General features: G+C 41.6%; 1 protein-coding gene across 1 annotated transcript in view; it reads right to left on the minus strand.

Annotated features, from left to right (window-relative positions):
* Window positions 1-11383: 11383 nt before the first annotated feature.
* The window catches only part of RAP2A (RAP2A, member of RAS oncogene family), a 32640-nt gene continuing 26935 nt past the window's right edge, over window positions 11384-17088 (minus strand). The window contains exon 2 of the mRNA XM_087757889.1: window positions 11384-15344. Within this exon, the coding sequence (XP_087614015.1) occupies window positions 15107-15344 (238 nt within the window). The 3' untranslated portion in view covers window positions 11384-15106. The remainder of the gene's footprint in view (window positions 15345-17088) is intronic.

Genomic DNA, 17088 nt, shown 5'->3' on the forward strand with positions numbered 1-17088 from the left:
AACTCGAACAATTCTCATTTTTTCACTCCTGACTGCAGAAGTTTTGCATATCACTAATCCTTCTCATTTTTGTCTCTGGCTTGCTTTGCTGTTTCTGATATATGCTGTGAAATGGCACGCTAATCACGCTCTACAGTATTTCAAGTGGGGGTAAAATAAATTTATAAGGAAGCTCAATAGTTTATCAGTTTTCAAATTTGCTGTCTTTTTTGAGGCCAGGTTATTGAACACAATAAAATGCAATGATGCCTGGATGAAAGTGACTTGAATTAGTCTAGGACACATGGTCCGTATTCGATGAAAACTGCTAAATCATCCCTTTTCATGTGCATCTCGAAAAGGATTTCCACCCACTGTTGTGCTATGTATCTAGTTTTCCCAGTTAGCATCAGAGCCCCCCAGTCTTCCCCGGTATTTATGAAGATAGCTGTATATTTTGCTACCAGCCAGTTCTGCCCCCACACTGCTGTTCCAGGTCATTAACAGCTCTATTAATCACTGTTGCCAGTTTGGAAGGAGAGCGTACCTGATTCCTCACCTCTTGCTGCATTAAAATGAATAATTTTTCCCTCCTCCTTTGTCTCCTGCCTGTTTCAGTTGATAATCAGAAACATCTTTTGCCCCCTTTTGCCATTTCTGTGCCTTGAGTACCTTTACTAAGCGAGTGGGAATGACAGGTTTGACAGTGCCAGCGAGCTCTTCTGCCAGGTGGTTTTTGCTGACCAAGTCCCAGAGCTGTTGGTGCTGAAGAGGGCCCCGGCAGGGCACGGTGCCCGGCTCTGTGCAGAGCGGGGAGCAGTGGGAAGATAAACTCCTTAGCAAGTTTCTGTGGTGTAAATCGGATGTAATTTCATGGAAGCACTTGAGCATGTTCCCCCTTCGGCACTAGCAGTACTATTTCCTGAGCTTATGGCTGGGCAAACAGTCTGACAGCCTGCCTTGAAGACTTGGCGATCACTCGATCTGTGTTCATGAATGTCCAGGGTAGCTCCAGATGGGAGATGCTCAATACTTCCCGTCCCGCGGCCCTGGAAGAGGCTCGTAGAGAGGAGGGAAGCCTGCAAAGGCGTATGGCACATTCGTTACCCAGAAAGACAACCGGCAGGAGGGTTCACAAAAGAGTGGATTTCAAACGCCGGCAGAACAGGCACTGGAAGTGAATTGCAAATTCATGTCAAGCACTGGCAGAAGGAAGTTACTTCTAAAAGCCGTACTCAATTGGGGAATACCCCGCGACCTTGCATCCCATCTACACCGCCTTGGTGTCATGAATCTCAATTAGCACCAGCAATGCTCACAGCAAATATTAAACGAGCATCTCCCGGGCTGGAAGGACTCATTCAAAAGCTGTTGGGCAGGGAAAGGACAGAGTACGTTGCGACTAAAACTTATCACCTGTTGAAATGGGAGAGAGTGACAGAGTCTGTGAGGGCTTCAATGAAAGCTGCTTTTAGCTTGAAAATATGAGAAGAAAAGGAACACAATGAAATACAAAGCCCAGCTCCTGTCATGCACTTAAGGACGCCCCTGCTGACTCTGTCTGAAGGAGGTCAAATGGGGAGGCTGTGCTTTGTTGCTTCCAGTTTCTAATAATTATTGCCTGTGCGATAGGTGATGAGCGCAGGTTTTGCAAGTGGCCTCGGAGGAGATTGTACCCACTCTCTCGCCTGAAAACCAAAAGTCTCTGTCTTCACTGAAGAAGAAGAAAGTGAGGACACACCGGCATGCTTTGCAGAATGACAGGGTCATTTGCTTGGGCTGCAGGTACAAGAGCTTCCCTGACCACAACCTTCATTTAACAAGTTACAAACAAAACTATATTGGGCTGATGAGGCTTTCAGCACAAGGTGGCACGTTAGCGTGTGTCCCGCAAAAGGGCCGAGCGCTGCTAGAGATGGAGCAGCAGAGGCCTGGCCACTGGTCTTTTCCCACCAGCAGAGAGAAGGGGCCCCCATGGTTGTGGCCCGGCAAAGGGGCAGTCCTGGGGAGGAGGCCCAGCTCCCAGGGCTCCGCACCACGGCTGGGCCTGCTGCCAGTGGAGGTGGCCAGTGGCCTCCATACATGCCTTGGCTCTGCCGTGGTGCTCACCCGCACCAGCCAGCTGGGACCTTGCAGCCCTTCTGGGGTTTCCTCCCCTTTACCTCCCCCCACAGCAGCTGCCATTGAAGAGTGAGGGAAACCAGCAGTGAAACCCCAGCCATGCGCCATCTTCTCTGCTCAGGCTGGGGCGAAACCCTTCCTCAAAGGAGTGCGGGTCTGAAACAAGATTAAATTTCTTTTTTCTTCCCCCCCCTTGGAGGCCATTTCAGGCAAACTGATTATACTAGGAGATGTCAGCTGGCCTCAGCCTGAAAATGTTTTTTTGGAAAAATTGTTTTTAGCAGCTCTAAGAAAGTGTTTCCTTATAGGTACGTGCCAGTGGAAACTGCCTGCTTGAATCACCTCACAAGGACACTTCAGAGCAGCGCTCAGACACGGGCAGTTCTGATGGTGAGAACAGGCATTTCAGCTATCGCCTTTGTTTTCCTCTTTAGGAAAGAGAGAGCATTTAGAGGGTTTTTTTGGTGGATTTTGTTGGATTGCCATCGTTTCTGTGGGGCAAGTTCACACGTTGACTTCTCTCCTGTAGCCATTTTCTTATTGCTCCCTCTCCAGCTGCAAATGTCTCTATCAGTAAAACCAGTTACTATTATTACAAACCTTTTTCCATGTTTCTCCTGGGTTTTGCATGACAGCCGAAGTCTGTCTGTGGAATGACTCTTTCCTCAGTCCGTTCAGGGTATCCGTGCACTCATAAGCCGGAGTGCACCATGCTGAAATAATTGGCCGTAGAAAGATCTGCACCCCTGGGTAAGGGCTGGCGAGTCCCCAAAGGGGACTCTGTTCTTCACCATGCTGCCAAACACACCAGCGAGCTTGCTTTTAAGTATGTAGCCTCCAAGATCAGGTTGACAAAGCATTGCTCCGTTTTTTCCTTCTCCCCCACCACTTGAGGATCAGGGAAAGCATTCAGCATCTAGAACCAAGACATGTGTGAGAGACGAGTTCCCTCCTTGCTTCCTCCTTTCCTATCCACCAAGCCAGAATGTGAAGACTGACCCCCCGCAAAAAAACACCTTACATTCCCTCTGACCATTACATTTGTGAGCAGAAATGTACTGTTACACACAAACACACCCTTCACAGTTTATAACAGGCCTTTTAAAATAATTCTAGCCAATTTACTAAGCCTGACCTCCTGTTTCCCTGGCATCACAAAAGCCGGCTCTAGTCAGGCTGTCCCTTTCCAGGAGATTCCCCATTCAAGCGCTTGAAATGCTTTTTGTCTCTTTTGCTATGTACAGCACTAAAAGGACTGGAGTAGAATTTATGTTTACCCAGGCTATTTTTATAAGTACAAGACTTACAGAGCTACTTCTTACTTCATTGGGATTTTTCAAACAAGGCAAGAAGACTGAAGCTCTGAGTTTTTATAATGAACAAAAATAATACAAACTTCCTTTCCTCGCCTGTTGCCTTACACTCTGTATATGTTGATACACTTAGAAGCAGAGTAATTCTGAAACCAACAGGTTTTCAAGTTCTTTTAGTTTGAGAGTTTAATTTTTATTGTCATTTATTGTTACTATGGGAGGGAATTTTGCTGAGACATATGAGTTTGGGGATCCGTCGTGCTATGGAGTGCTCCTTGGGGCGAATAACTCTCTCTGTGACTTCCTTTCTGTAAGCATGAAATGAGGATGTAACACATCCATTTTGCTCAAGAGTTTAAAGATCATTGCTTGAGACCATGATATAAATATAGACTACCAACTCAACAAAGAGAAGCCAAAAAATCATGTTGTTTTAAACAAACTTCACTGCAAGTGGTTGTTAGCCCATTAAAACAAAACGCTGATGATAAAGGTTATATGCGTGTCTGGATAAATTACTAGTAAAGCATCTGTTAAGTATCAGTAGAGAAAAGGATTTCTTATTCCCAGACTTGAACATGACATGTGTGCAAAGGTGTCTCCCTGCCGCAACAGAAAAAAGCTGGGAAGGACAACTCATTTGAGATCCTGTGCCCCTGGGGTCCCGAGTTTAACTCATCTTTGAGGCACTCAGCTGATGGGAAAGCAAGCGCTCACCTTTTCCAAAGTCTTTTTACAATAGTTGTGCAGAAGAAAGAAGACGGAAAAATCAGTCTTAGCTGGAAACTAACTTTGTTTTAACTGAGGATCAACTATTACCTTCTTAGAAATGTTCAACAGATATTACCAGGGTATTTAATTTTTTACAGACTTTTAAGATAGGTCTTCAAAAGCCTGCTTTTACCATCAGCATCTGGATGGTCCTGGCAGAACATTTTAAATACTGTTGTACTGTAATCATTAGACGAGGAGCCTTTCCAAGTTTCACTAGGTTTTAATTTGACTCTTCTGTAGGAGCCTCAGAAACTCTCTGGTCTCCATGACTCTTCTATTAACTACAGGAAAAACTCCTGTTCTGCGCCCCCAGCTAGCTGCTTCAGCTGGCTATTAGCATAGCCAACACTGAGTGTTTTGCCAGTGACAGCAGTAAGTTGTGCCTATTTGAGGGATGGGCAGGTAAGAAATAGCCCATCCTTTGAAGACCCTCAGATGTGCTGGTAGAGAGATGTTCAGAGAGAGGGAAAACATCCTACACGCTGCCCTGACACAAGGTTTCCTATCACCTCCTGTGCCTTCAGTGACTTGCAGGTGACCAAATCCTCTTCTCACACCCTGAACACCTCCGAGTATCCAAGTAGAGAACTAACTTCTGCATCTCCCTTGGTGTGTCCAGAGAGGGACCCCTGGGACTGCGACATACCATTTCCCGCACCAGGACATTTCAGCTCTGGCTTGGACACAGGGCAGGCAGACCAAGAGCCAGGGCCTGAGCCACCCTGCGAAGCGGCATGGCCTGCAGCTCGACCGCAGGTAGCAGCACCTGGGTTTTGTTAAGGTTGTTGTCAGGGCGGAGTGCAGGAGGCACACCCTGGAGAAAGCCAGCTGGAAACGCTCCCGCAGTGCAGCGTTGCGGCATTTCATAGCACTAGAGACCAACATAAGCAAGGCATTGCACTCTGGGGCATCAAGCCACTTTGCTCTTGGTGCAACTGAGTGAAATTAATGCATCCAAGCATCCTAACAAATCTGACAGCATGGATGCTAAATTACCCCGCTGATACACCTTTGGCAGCATGTTTATCTCGGCCAGTACATGGTTGCTTCATCAGTCAGGCAATGGCCAGAGCTTTTACAGAGTCTGTCCACACAAAGCCAGGGCAATGGGAGGTCTGCTCTAAGGGGATTAGAGGGAATCTCAGCTTAATTAGTCTAAGAGGGCTGATCTCAAAGATTATTTCTTACACAGAGCAAAAAGAGCTACTAGGTGATCTTTGGGTCAGTCAATTACTGCATGTGTCGGACAATGTGACAGAGAACAGCACCAATTAAGAATTTTGATCCAAAAGAAATCTGGTGGCAGAGATATTTTGGGACCATACGGACACACAGCTGGTCAGGAGGAAGCACAGGCCGTACTCCTCTCGCAGAGTGGCAGAGCAGCAACCTCTGAAATCACAGTGGACCAGTTGGCCCAATTTATCTGGAAACATCCTCCATGGTCGCGCCTTCTGGAGGCAGAGTGAGTATTCAGCATGCTCTGGCTGTGCAGTTGCTGACCAACACCTTGACGAAAAGGATAGCACCCACACAAAGGACAGCACTTGAAGGTTGTTTTTTACGGAAAACACAGGTTTAAGAGCAATTATGTGATCAGTTAAAGTAGCTGTGTGTTTCTAAACATACTAAGTCCCAGCTGTGGTCTGCAGGGAAGCTTTGCAATGCTTATCCAGCTTTCTCGGTGCTCACAGCACCATCACTGGAGCATGCTGCTCGTCAGCCAGCGCATGTACAACGTGGCAGACACTGCTCATTCGAGCACTTCTTTACAGGGAGACTTGTACGGGTAGAACAGTGAACTTCCATTTTTTTTCTTGAACTTTTATTATTACTGCTACCACCAAGCCCAGAGCGATCACCTGCTTCCATCATCTTTTTATACTTGATCAGAAATCTTTATGGATTATTTCGATACTGCCATCCAAACTCCGTGAGCAGTCAGAACCCTCCCCACCCGCGAAGTCTTCCCTTTCCCTCCTTTTTATTTGCATTTATAGGTTTCTGGACACGTACAGGTAAGAAATAGTAGCTGAAACTTTTGTTGGAGTTACCAAGATGAGGAAACCTGAACTGGGCTTGGATTATTTTCTATCTGGTTTTTACTGTTTGGTATTTTTTGTTTGTTTGTTTGTTTTTAAACTATAGACAAACATGCCAAAATTTGGAAGAAGTGAAAAATTTTAATGAGGAGGCAGCATTACAAACTTCTTAAAAATGTGGTCTTCATAATTTCTTGGAAAACTTTGCCATTTATAAACAAGCAAACTAGGTTTGTAGTTTTAGTGATACATAGGCCTCTGTACATTTCGGAGTCAGAGCATCTCCTGAGAGCAGGGGATAAGCGGCTTCTGCCATGAACTATTGATTCAAGAACAGAGTGGCTGCTACGTGCAAAGCCAAGACAAGATAAAAAAAGGGAAAACAGGGGGAAGAATCTTTCTTGTCCTACCTGAAACAAGTTGTTTTCCACGTAGAAAAAAGCTGAACATGAGAACAGGATGCTCACCCAACGGCAGAGGTGACTTGCCTGGGGTGAAGAGCCCTGTACCTTGATGAGCAGTAAATCTTCCCTGTCGCTATCCTTCCTCCATACTGACAAACATGAAGTTTTTACTAATGTATGTTTCTGGACAAACCAAAGAGCTCTGAAACTGGGGCTGTCTTCTCCTGATGGGGAGAAAACAGTGTTTATTATTCTTGAGATTTCTTGTAACCATGAAAAGTGACCTGGTAAATGATCATTTTGCTTTTGATCTGAAGCAGAGACAAGAGCCCCCTCCCCACTGTCATCACATAGAACTTGTCTCCAGCTGGATTAAGGATGTCCACCTGATGGGTTAACTCTCACTTTAAATGCAGAGATTAGGGATTATGTGAGTAAACTATCATGCATGTCACACATAGCATTCCCCTGCTGAAAAGGGGAATGAGTAGACAACACGCTGTAAATGCACCTCCACACTTCATGGCCTGAGTAAGCATGTTCCCAGAAATAACCACAAGTATTACCTTCATCAAAAAAGGGTGCTTGAGTTCACCTAATAAAGAGGTGCCAGCTCTTAAGATGACTTCTGGAAAGTCTTGAATCTTCACAGCCGTATCTTTCTCCAAAAAATTAGGCAGAACTAGCAGAGGTTTTGGTTATCTATCTCCCTCCATCTTAAAACACAAAGCCAAGTATGAAATCAATACTGCATCTGAGTCACTTCAAGGGCTGCCTTCCCCAAAACAAATTTACAATAGAGCCACACAGAAAAAATGTAAACTTGGAGAAAGACACCGAACTAAAACTCAGTTAAACACACAGGTCTTCCCAGGATCCTGCGCCTTTATAGCAGCACCAGATACAACTCTTGAGGCTTCGTGAAGAATTTGTGAAGTGTGTTAATTCACATTGTATTGAGAGTCCTCATCCATTTACTTTCTATCAATAAGACACTTACATGTCATCCATTTTGCTTTGCAGAATCCCATCTTCTTTGGATTAATAAATTACTTGTGTTCCTGTAACTAAAATCTCACACAACAAATACTGTAAAGGTTAACTTATTATTGCCTTACTTAAAGGGAGCAAGACTTAAAAGTAAAATTACACTAACACCTTTGGAAAGCTTTTCTAGCATCACTGCGTTGGTCACGAGCCATCAGGCAGGTTATGATGTTCATGCCTTCAGACCAATCCTCTACAGCACTAGTGTTCATGAAGTCTGCCTCTGCATCTGCTCCTAGAGGACTTCACTGTCAGCAAACCCGATTTCTACAAGATACATTAAGATCTACAGTTGGAAATCCTCCCTGCTGAACAGTCTCATCCTACTCTTTCCCACTCTGTTTCTCAGCTTCCACCCAGCGTACATGTACGTGTGTATATATACGCAAGCACACGCATATATAGATGTGCATGAGGACTGGACCTTGCACCCAGCAGTTACTATATATGAGCTACAAAGGACTGAAAGCATATACAGTGGCAGCTGAAGAGTTTCGATGCAGACTTATATCTCTCTTCATACTAGGTAAACCATTTTTTCAGAGGCTTATAACTCGGCCATGTTTAGACCCATGTCGTGAGATAGTGGGGTTTTAGGGCATTTTCCCAACAGTTCAAACCAGAAAGGTGCCAGGTCTTAACAAAATGTTTTCAAGAATTTAGCACATGCAGAATGATGCATCTTCCTTTGTTTTATCCTTAGAAACAGCTGAACCATTAAAAAAAAAAAAAAAAAAAAAGAGAACAACCACCCACCCCCAAATCAGGGACAGATAGATCACCCTGAGAAAACTGGAGCTTTACTAGATAGTTTGGAAAGCAATAAAAAAAGAAAAAAAAAAAAAAAAAACAACACAACTAATCACCTTGTCTCATATTGGCAAGTGCCACGCAACCTTTATTCAGTTCGATTATCTATTCCATCTGCAAGGACAGAGGGTGAATAGTAAAAAGAAGCCAATGTAATAACCAAAAGAACTGTAATCTAAAGTATATTCTCAGCTGTAGGATGAAAGCATGTTTTATTTTTCTAAACTGTGTTGTACAACTGGAAAGCTAAGGTACCATGTCTCAAGTATCTGGGGGTGACATTTGAGGATAATGTCTTTTGGTTGTTAAACTGTACAAGGATTCTAAAAGAAGAGAAAAATCCAAGTACTCAGAATCTTTCCCTTCAACATCTCCAGAAGCAGCTTTATACTCCTTTCAACTAAATGTCTTGTGGAAGGCTACTCAAGATCCAGTTCTCTGATTTACCTACTAACTTTAGCTAATAAGCGTTTGTGTGTAGGAATACTCATAATCTTGGTCTGTGATAAACGCTGTATTTCTCCCATTCAAAATAACACTCTCAGGCTACCTACATATATTTCTTGAACAATCTTTCAGTTTTATATTTGCACCTCTTTACCCAGATCCATCCTTGTTCCCCTCCACTCCTGCCAGTTAACCACCTCACTTTCTCATTCTTCAGTGAGATTCTGTGGCTGTCTGACCTTGCAAACACTCCTTAGAAGAGCAGGCAGGCATGTTATCCAGTTGCTGACAGATGTGGTCACTGCACCGTGAAAAGTTTGAAAGAAATTCTCAGTGCTCCCCAAACTATTTCATATTCAAGTCAAACCAAAATGTGCAAACTTGAAAGTACACAGAAAAACAGTTCCAGCAGAGTGGGATGAAGATTTGCTGTTAGCGATTCCAGTATTGCATGGTGCCTGGTTCACAGCAGCATTGCTTTTCCTTCCACCCACTAGCAATCCAGCCTGTAAATCCAACCCACTGTCTGAGATAGTTCAACATTAAAGACTTCTTTATTTTTTGCCTCAGCTCCTATATTGTGCTCATCATGTGATCTCTTAATATTTTCAAATGGCGCTTTTACTTGAAAACTGACCATAAAAGTGCTAACTCAATACTTTTTACCTCCAATGTAAAAAGGTAAGAAAAACTTGCGTTGGTTGTCTGAAGGCCAAAGCCCAAATAAGTAACAACAACCATGCTCAGAATCCAGATGTATTCACAGAGGCATTAACTGACCTCCCCATGAAGAAAGATGAGAAACCTGCAGCTCAAGATGTCTGCAAATTCAGTGACTGCAATTAGCACAGAAAACCAGGAAAGGTATTTCTGCAGGTTTTATGGCAAAACAGGAATCATGTATAATAAGACAACTGACTAGGGTGCTAGTGCATCCAAACAGCCAGCGAAAACCGGGAATTTATGTTTGTTACAAGAGAATGATCAAGTTGGTGCCTGCAAAAAGATGACTGCATACCGAATACACTCTTGTGAGACAGAGCAATAAAAATGGTTGTCAGCAATCTCAGAATAATTCTTCCTTCTCTCAGAAGAAGGATGCTGTTTTGATGGAGAAGAAAGCACAAGGCAGCAGATAAATAGCAAGGGAGAGAATGCTACCGAAGGTAACTTGGGAGAGAAGACGTAGTCCAATGACTCCCTGGTCAAGGAACAGAAGTAGTGACCAAAGACTGGTGGTACAATAAGACTGATACCTTGTTATCAGTCCTCCATGGCTATTTATTTCCAATCAAAATATTTTACAAAGCTGTCTCAGGGAGTTAATGAGTTTCCTGCAGTAGCAAAAAAAAAAAAAAAAAAAAAAAAAAAAGCCCCAGAGAAAGCATTTGTTAAGAGTACAACATTCAAAGTTTTCTAGTTGTTCAATATTTGAAAAGAGCACATGTCCCTGTATAGGTATCTTCTGGGGCAAAACAAAAGGATATTACTAAATTAACGAGCCTGCAAGAACCCATCAGCAAAAATTACCCTGGAACTGTTTTACAGAATGAATGGGCAAATCAAAAACATAAAATTAGCAGTATGTGTCAGCCTTCTATATTATCCATAGAACTAGGAGCTTTTAAGAGCCAGCCTCAGGCTTCTTGTTCCTTATGGCATGCATGACATGAAAACAAGAGAGCACCAAGCACCCATCATTACTGAAAACAGGGTATTTTAGTGATACTGGCATGACTAAAATGTAACTGCTGATCAGTGCCAATTAGCTAGAATAATCCTGTTAGCATTAGCTCAACTGTTCATTTATAAATCTCTGCACCGCTAATTGTATTTGAAGTTCTTTCTAACACTAACTCCTTTTGTATGGCACTGAAAGCCTGCAAAACAGTCATCAATTGAACAGCTGATATAACAAACAATCCTTTTGTTTAACTCTTTGCAACCTCAATGTTGTAAAAGTAGTTCTGCGTATTAACTATATCATCTATTGACCAGGTTCGTACATCATTTTATTATATTTTACAATAAGCACTATTCTCTTGCCATAGCAAGAGCCATATCTCATCAAATACCGAGTCTTACTGATTGTTGTCAATGTATATCCCTCTAAGAAAAGTAAACAAAAAACCCCTTTGCTATGGTTCTTTATCAAGCTTGTAACTTAAATCACAACATGCATCCATGCATAAAAATTAAAGTATATTTGCTTTTTACTTATTGCTATTTAATTAGTACCAGAAGAGTCTTTTGGCAAGAAATACTTAGCTGAACTGCAAATAGTTGACAGCGTTGTTTGAAATGACTGGGTAGCCCTCATCAGCTTTGGATGAGCTTTTTGATCAATCGAAATGGACAATACAGGAAATGCAAGGGAGTTTTCATTAAATAAATTTATTTGTTAAAATAATTTAACTCCAAATACAACTGCTGAGTTTGCATTGAGTTCTATGTACAATTCTTGTTTTATTTGAAACATCAAGGTTTAAACAACTGACATTGTTACAAAACAAACTGTTGCCCCATTTTAAGTTGCCAGTTGTATTAGAGCTCAACAATTAACTGTGAAATACATTAATTCACCCCTAGGAAACTCCAAATCAACAGCGCTAAGCCTGATTCCAGAACCCACTTCAGTCTTTCTTCAAACCCTGATCAAGAATTAACAGATGCACAACAATGCAGATAAAAGCCTCCTGCAGTTGTCAAACATTTGCTTTTGTTGCGGAGTTTCACAATTAAAGCCTAACCAGTGCTTTGACAGCACACTGGTAAAAAAAAAAAAAATAAAAATAAAAAACAAACATGCACAAAACCCCCCAGCCAAATGGCTGACATCTTTAGGCAACATTCTATACAGGAAAGCAAATACCAGTAGTTTTCCCACAGAAAAGTAATGGCAACTGTAGCACTGGGGTTAGGGAGAGGCTAGAACCAGAACAGAAAATGTCACCAAAATTTTGTTGATGCTCTGAAGGGGTGGGCGGGGGGAACAGACATGACAGAAAAAACCAAACCAAACCAAAACCCAATGCAGTTGTGTTTAATACTCTTGATCTGATTCTGGTTTGTTTGCTTTGACTAGTTCTTGTGTGTATTTTTAAGGGAAAGAGGAAACAGTTGCTCTCACTATCATAGCTTAAAAGAATAAAAGTTGCAACATTTAAAAAAAAAAAAAACCAACCAAAAAACGAAACTGGAAAAATGCTGTCTTTGTAGAAAAATACAAAGCTCTACAAGAACAGCCAAAGGAAAAGTGGGTCTTTGGAACAAATCATAATATTTTAAGGCATGTTAGAAGAAACTTTCAAATACTATAATTGGTAATCCTATCAGGGTACAAACGAAACAGTGACCCAAGACCAACGACTCCCGCAGGGTGGCCACACAGCTGCTGCATGGCTCACTTGCCTCCCCCTTTTCTGCTACCCCTAGAATTTGAAAAAATCTCTGTCAAGTGCAACTGTCATTGATTCAAGCTCCACTATCTTCACATTAGTGGAAATACAAATAGTGCATAACTACTTCCTCAGAACTATACAATGAAAAACACCACTTACACTTTCCCCCCGCCACGTTGTGTGGTAGCTTACATATGGCCTAATTGCTTGAAAATGTAAGAGTGTAATGAAGAAACAAGACTGGGAGATATTTTCATTAATATTTTCTGTTAAAAATTTCACTGTGCAATTTTTCCTATATTAAAAGCCCATCTGTTTTATATTATGAACTTCATGTTAGGCTGTTCATATTGTACTTCATGCCATTTTCTTGGTTGATGAACAATCTGTGAGGTAAGATTTTAACATCTCTGTAAATAACATTGCATAACATGCACTTCCAAGTCAATTTCAAATTTGGGTTTGGTTTTGTTGGTTTGTTTGTTTGTTTGTTTTGGGTTTGGATTTTTTTTTTAGGTCGTACTGCTCAATAAACCACTTCCCAATCTAGATATTTTAAACATTGAAACATCATTAATTCAACATCTCGCATATTGCTTAAGCTTGATGGCTGACACACTGGGCGGGCAGAGGAGAAGAGAACATTCATACCATCTAGTTTAGGCATATAAATTGTGTGACTTGAAGGACCAAAGTTAAAAGCCTAAGTTTACTATATAGTCAATGGCAAGAGGTAGGTGCCTCTAGGAGGGCGATTCAGAGCACCCAAAATGGGCATTCAGATGCCAGAAATAAACGGTGTGCCTATCTCCCTAAGAGAACAAAGTACAGTAACGAAAGCTCTGCAAGGTAGATGGGAAACGGGCTACATTTACGTTCTAGTAAGGCTTAATGTTTTGCGACATCTAATGCCCTTTGATACATTGGTTGTGGAAAGGTCTTGAAAGATTAAGGGCAGCGATGGCCAGTTCTCTTCCATTAATATGATTTCCTTTAGTTATCATCCACTGAACTATAATTCAAAATGTTAAGGATATTTATGTATGAAAGTCTGCAAAGCATTTTGTACTCAAGTTTTCTTTGTAGCAGATGAGAGCGTTTTTAGGAAGTTCTGCAGATGGAGGCAAAACTCTCGAACCTAACTCCAATTACGGCATTTCTAAGGGCCATACACACACACACATACACACTCAACACACACACACACACCCCAGCGTCCCTGTTTTCACTCATTTAAACACAAGGAACTACACTGTTACTGCACAAGATTGAAAAACTAATAAACACATGGTGTTATTTAGACCACAGGCTCAGTGACTCTGTATTTTTATGGCCAAATTTACCTATAAAAGATCCAGCTCAAGACAATCTCTCCAGCATTTAAAATCTAAACATTGTGATTGAAAACTCTTCTATACTTTGATTGTAAGACTTCGGAATAGGTATTTCTGTGCCATTAGTCATGCAAATGATAAATACTTCACTGCTATGAAACTAGCAAGTCAGAGCTCGAGCATCCTTTCAAAATAAAATATTTGCTCCCACCATTTAACACTCCAATAATTGGGGCAACCTTTGAACAGTGTGTCAGGCAATTAAAGAGCCATTTCCACACTCACCTAAGGAATTACAACCATAACTATTTCACTTCTGAACCAAATGATTTCACGTGGTTATTCAATTTAAGTTTTCAACATTAAAGCTATCAAATAGCAAACTTGATTTTCAAAGGTTAGTTAGGGATCACACCAGAGAACGTAGCCCTTAAAGGCAAGAAAAACTGTTGTCTTTAACAAACTTAAAAATGCAGGATGTTCATACTGTCCCACGAGGTTTCTGCAGAAGGGAACATATGGATGCAACATGGCTTAATTTTCCTTACAAGATGGTACTAGTTAATCTATTAAAGTGTTCCTTGTTAGTAAGGCTCAGCAATTTTTTTTTCATCACAGTTGCTTCCTCCTGGTTCAGTAAAGTGATAAATAAAGATGCTTCCTGCTTTGTAAACAGAGGGTTTGTTTGGCTTTTTGCAGACCAAAACCTGAAGCAATCCTCCATTTTTCAGCAGCAAAACGAAAGATTTAAAACATTCCAATGCCAGACTGTTTCTTCACCCGTCCTTTGTTTTCAGATCTTGCCCCTCATTTCACACACTGATGCAATGTTTTCTATTTCAAGATGTGGGATAAAGTGTGGAAATAATAGCATCAATTTTGAAAAAAAATCCAAACAGTATAGGTCTCTGGTAGCCTCTTCCTCTAACACTGTCAGAAGTTCTGGTGAAATCAACATATTTGACTGAACAAACTTGGCCACGAGTGATAGCGCACGTCCTGAAGCACGGTAATTAGACACTGAAAGACTTGGCTCTCCTTTCACGCTTATGCTAGTTGTGAATGGTCTTCAGAGATATTCTCTCCACTGGTTTTGTTTCCCATTTCCAAAAGTTTTCCAGCTTCTTCGGAAATAGTTGCTGTTGTTGCTGTCTGACATGACAAAACACGTACGCTCGACCGAAACGACCCTGTAGATCAACTGGCTATGCCATAAAATTGCAGGTGCTCAAAGGGAAAAACGGGTGAGATGTGGTCATTTAACCCAATTATATTCAGAGTCAGTGATTGACTTTCAATGCTCAGCTCTGAGTTAATGTTGCTACTTCACTACAGATGTATTTCAAGTGACCCACAAACCAGGAAGTGAAGTAGACAGTTTTACCACCTTACAAAATTTCTGCAAATTAAGTCCAGGTTAGGTCATTTTTAATGCTATTGTATATTACATGCAGAACAGCATGGATCATCTTTGTCTGGCTGTGCTGCATAGTTCATTTGTCTAACAATTTCCGCAAAGAGCTCATCCACCATCGTTTTACTTTTAGCAGAGGTCTCCATAAAGGGGCAGCCCCATTCTTCAGCTAAGGCTCTGCCTTCACTCGATGATACTTCTCTCTCACTCTCCAGGTCCACTTTATTACCAACCAGAATTACTGGCACCTTCTCATACCTACAGTTATAAAAAAAAAAAAAACAACAACAACAGCATAATTATATTTAAAGAACGGCAACATTCTAATGTAAACATCTATTTGCAAACAGTACTGCCCCAACAGGAAAGAGACTTTTGGATGATCTTAAAATTTTACATTGAAAAAACGCTTTGCATATTTCACATTCTAGCGATTTGTTGCACATCTCTCTCTCCCCAGAGCCTTCTTAGAGTTCTAGGGAATGCTTCCTCCTCCGAATTTTCTTTCCCACCAGGAAATCTACCAGGAACACTTCCACACTACAAAAACTAGGAATATAATAATATTTTCTATGTTGGCAATCTCAGGGTGTAAGAACAGGATGGATGTCCAACCCTCCCTTCAACATTACGTCCTCCTTCTCCCTGAGCAGGTATCATGTTGTATTTCCTGCTTGTGATAAAGATGCATCACCTTCTCTTTCAAAGGTACATTTACCTTTGGTTAATATATACAGAACTCTTAGATTAGCAATAAAAGGGAGAAAACCAAAAGGGCCAGCAAATTTGTTTGATTTCAGGAAATGTAGCCCACTTCAAGTACTGTATACATACAAAAGTATTGTTATACAAAAACATGTATTAGCCAATATAACTCTCCCTTGCCGCATTCACATCATTATGCCAGTTAAACAAGCTGAAAAGAAAAAAAAATTAAGTTCCAGGCAATAATATCACAGTTCTGCTTCATAATCAACTTGGACAGCACAATAGATCATATGAGCTATGAAGGAATTTATGACTTTGCACCTCCTTGTGCGAGGATCCTTGCCAATTTTTAAAAAAAAAAATTAAAATGCCTTCCTTACTTTTTTTTTTCCCCATCCTCACATGCATAAACCTTTCTTCAGACATGAAACTAAATAAGTGTTCAGTCAGGTTTTAAATTTACATATTTGCCATAGCAGAGAAGAAAACACTGGGCCTATTTCCAAAATACTCTTACATGCATTTTCTCACAAAAGCGACAAGGACTGGGAGAAAAACTGATTATGGCTTTTAGCACTTAAACTAAATGAAAGTCTACAAGAAACAAGATGGTTCCCTCTTAATTTAAACCTGAGTTTCTACTTTGTATTGGCTTAGTAGTACTGCTTTAAGTCAAATCACTTGTGTAAGAACGAGCTGTGGACAGACAACCGTCATAGCTGATGCTTGCAGCAGTTGAAGATGTCGCTGTCCTTAAGCCACCGATTACTCCTTCTTCATCCCCGCCGCCCACCCTCCCTGCCTCCCAGGCAGGGCAGCGGAGCAGAGCTGGTGCATGTGCCTCGGCTGGTTGAGGGAAACATCCAGCAGCTTGGTCTAACCTACCAGCCATGACGAGCCTCAGCTGTCAAGACTGCACTGGAAGAGGGAACCTACATGCTCCTGTTGGCTCTACTGCAGGGATGGCAGGCTCCCACAGAGTCAGATAGGACAAAAGGGCAGTAACTTCTCAAACCACCTCAGCAACTCTTACACCACCACAGCAGTATCAAAAATTGGTCCAACTATGTCGTAAGATGCAGCTGAAATTCTGAACTTTGTTATGTCTCTTTGCTAACTATGGGAATGTCATTTAAGCCACAGCCTAGGGCTGTGGTCTATAATTGTAGAGAATTCCCCTCACTTTCACCATTTATCCTACCCTCCTTTACCATCTGACGAGACACAATCCATTTCTTACTCTGTGGATATACAGTATTTAACACAATGATACCTTTGGAACTCTTGCAAAAGC

Source organism: Nipponia nippon, unplaced genomic scaffold (assembly GCF_047370975.1).
Source record: "Nipponia nippon isolate SJK-2023a ecotype South Korea unplaced genomic scaffold, ASM4737097v1 scaffold_2, whole genome shotgun sequence".
Taxonomy (NCBI): domain Eukaryota; kingdom Metazoa; phylum Chordata; class Aves; order Pelecaniformes; family Threskiornithidae; genus Nipponia; species Nipponia nippon.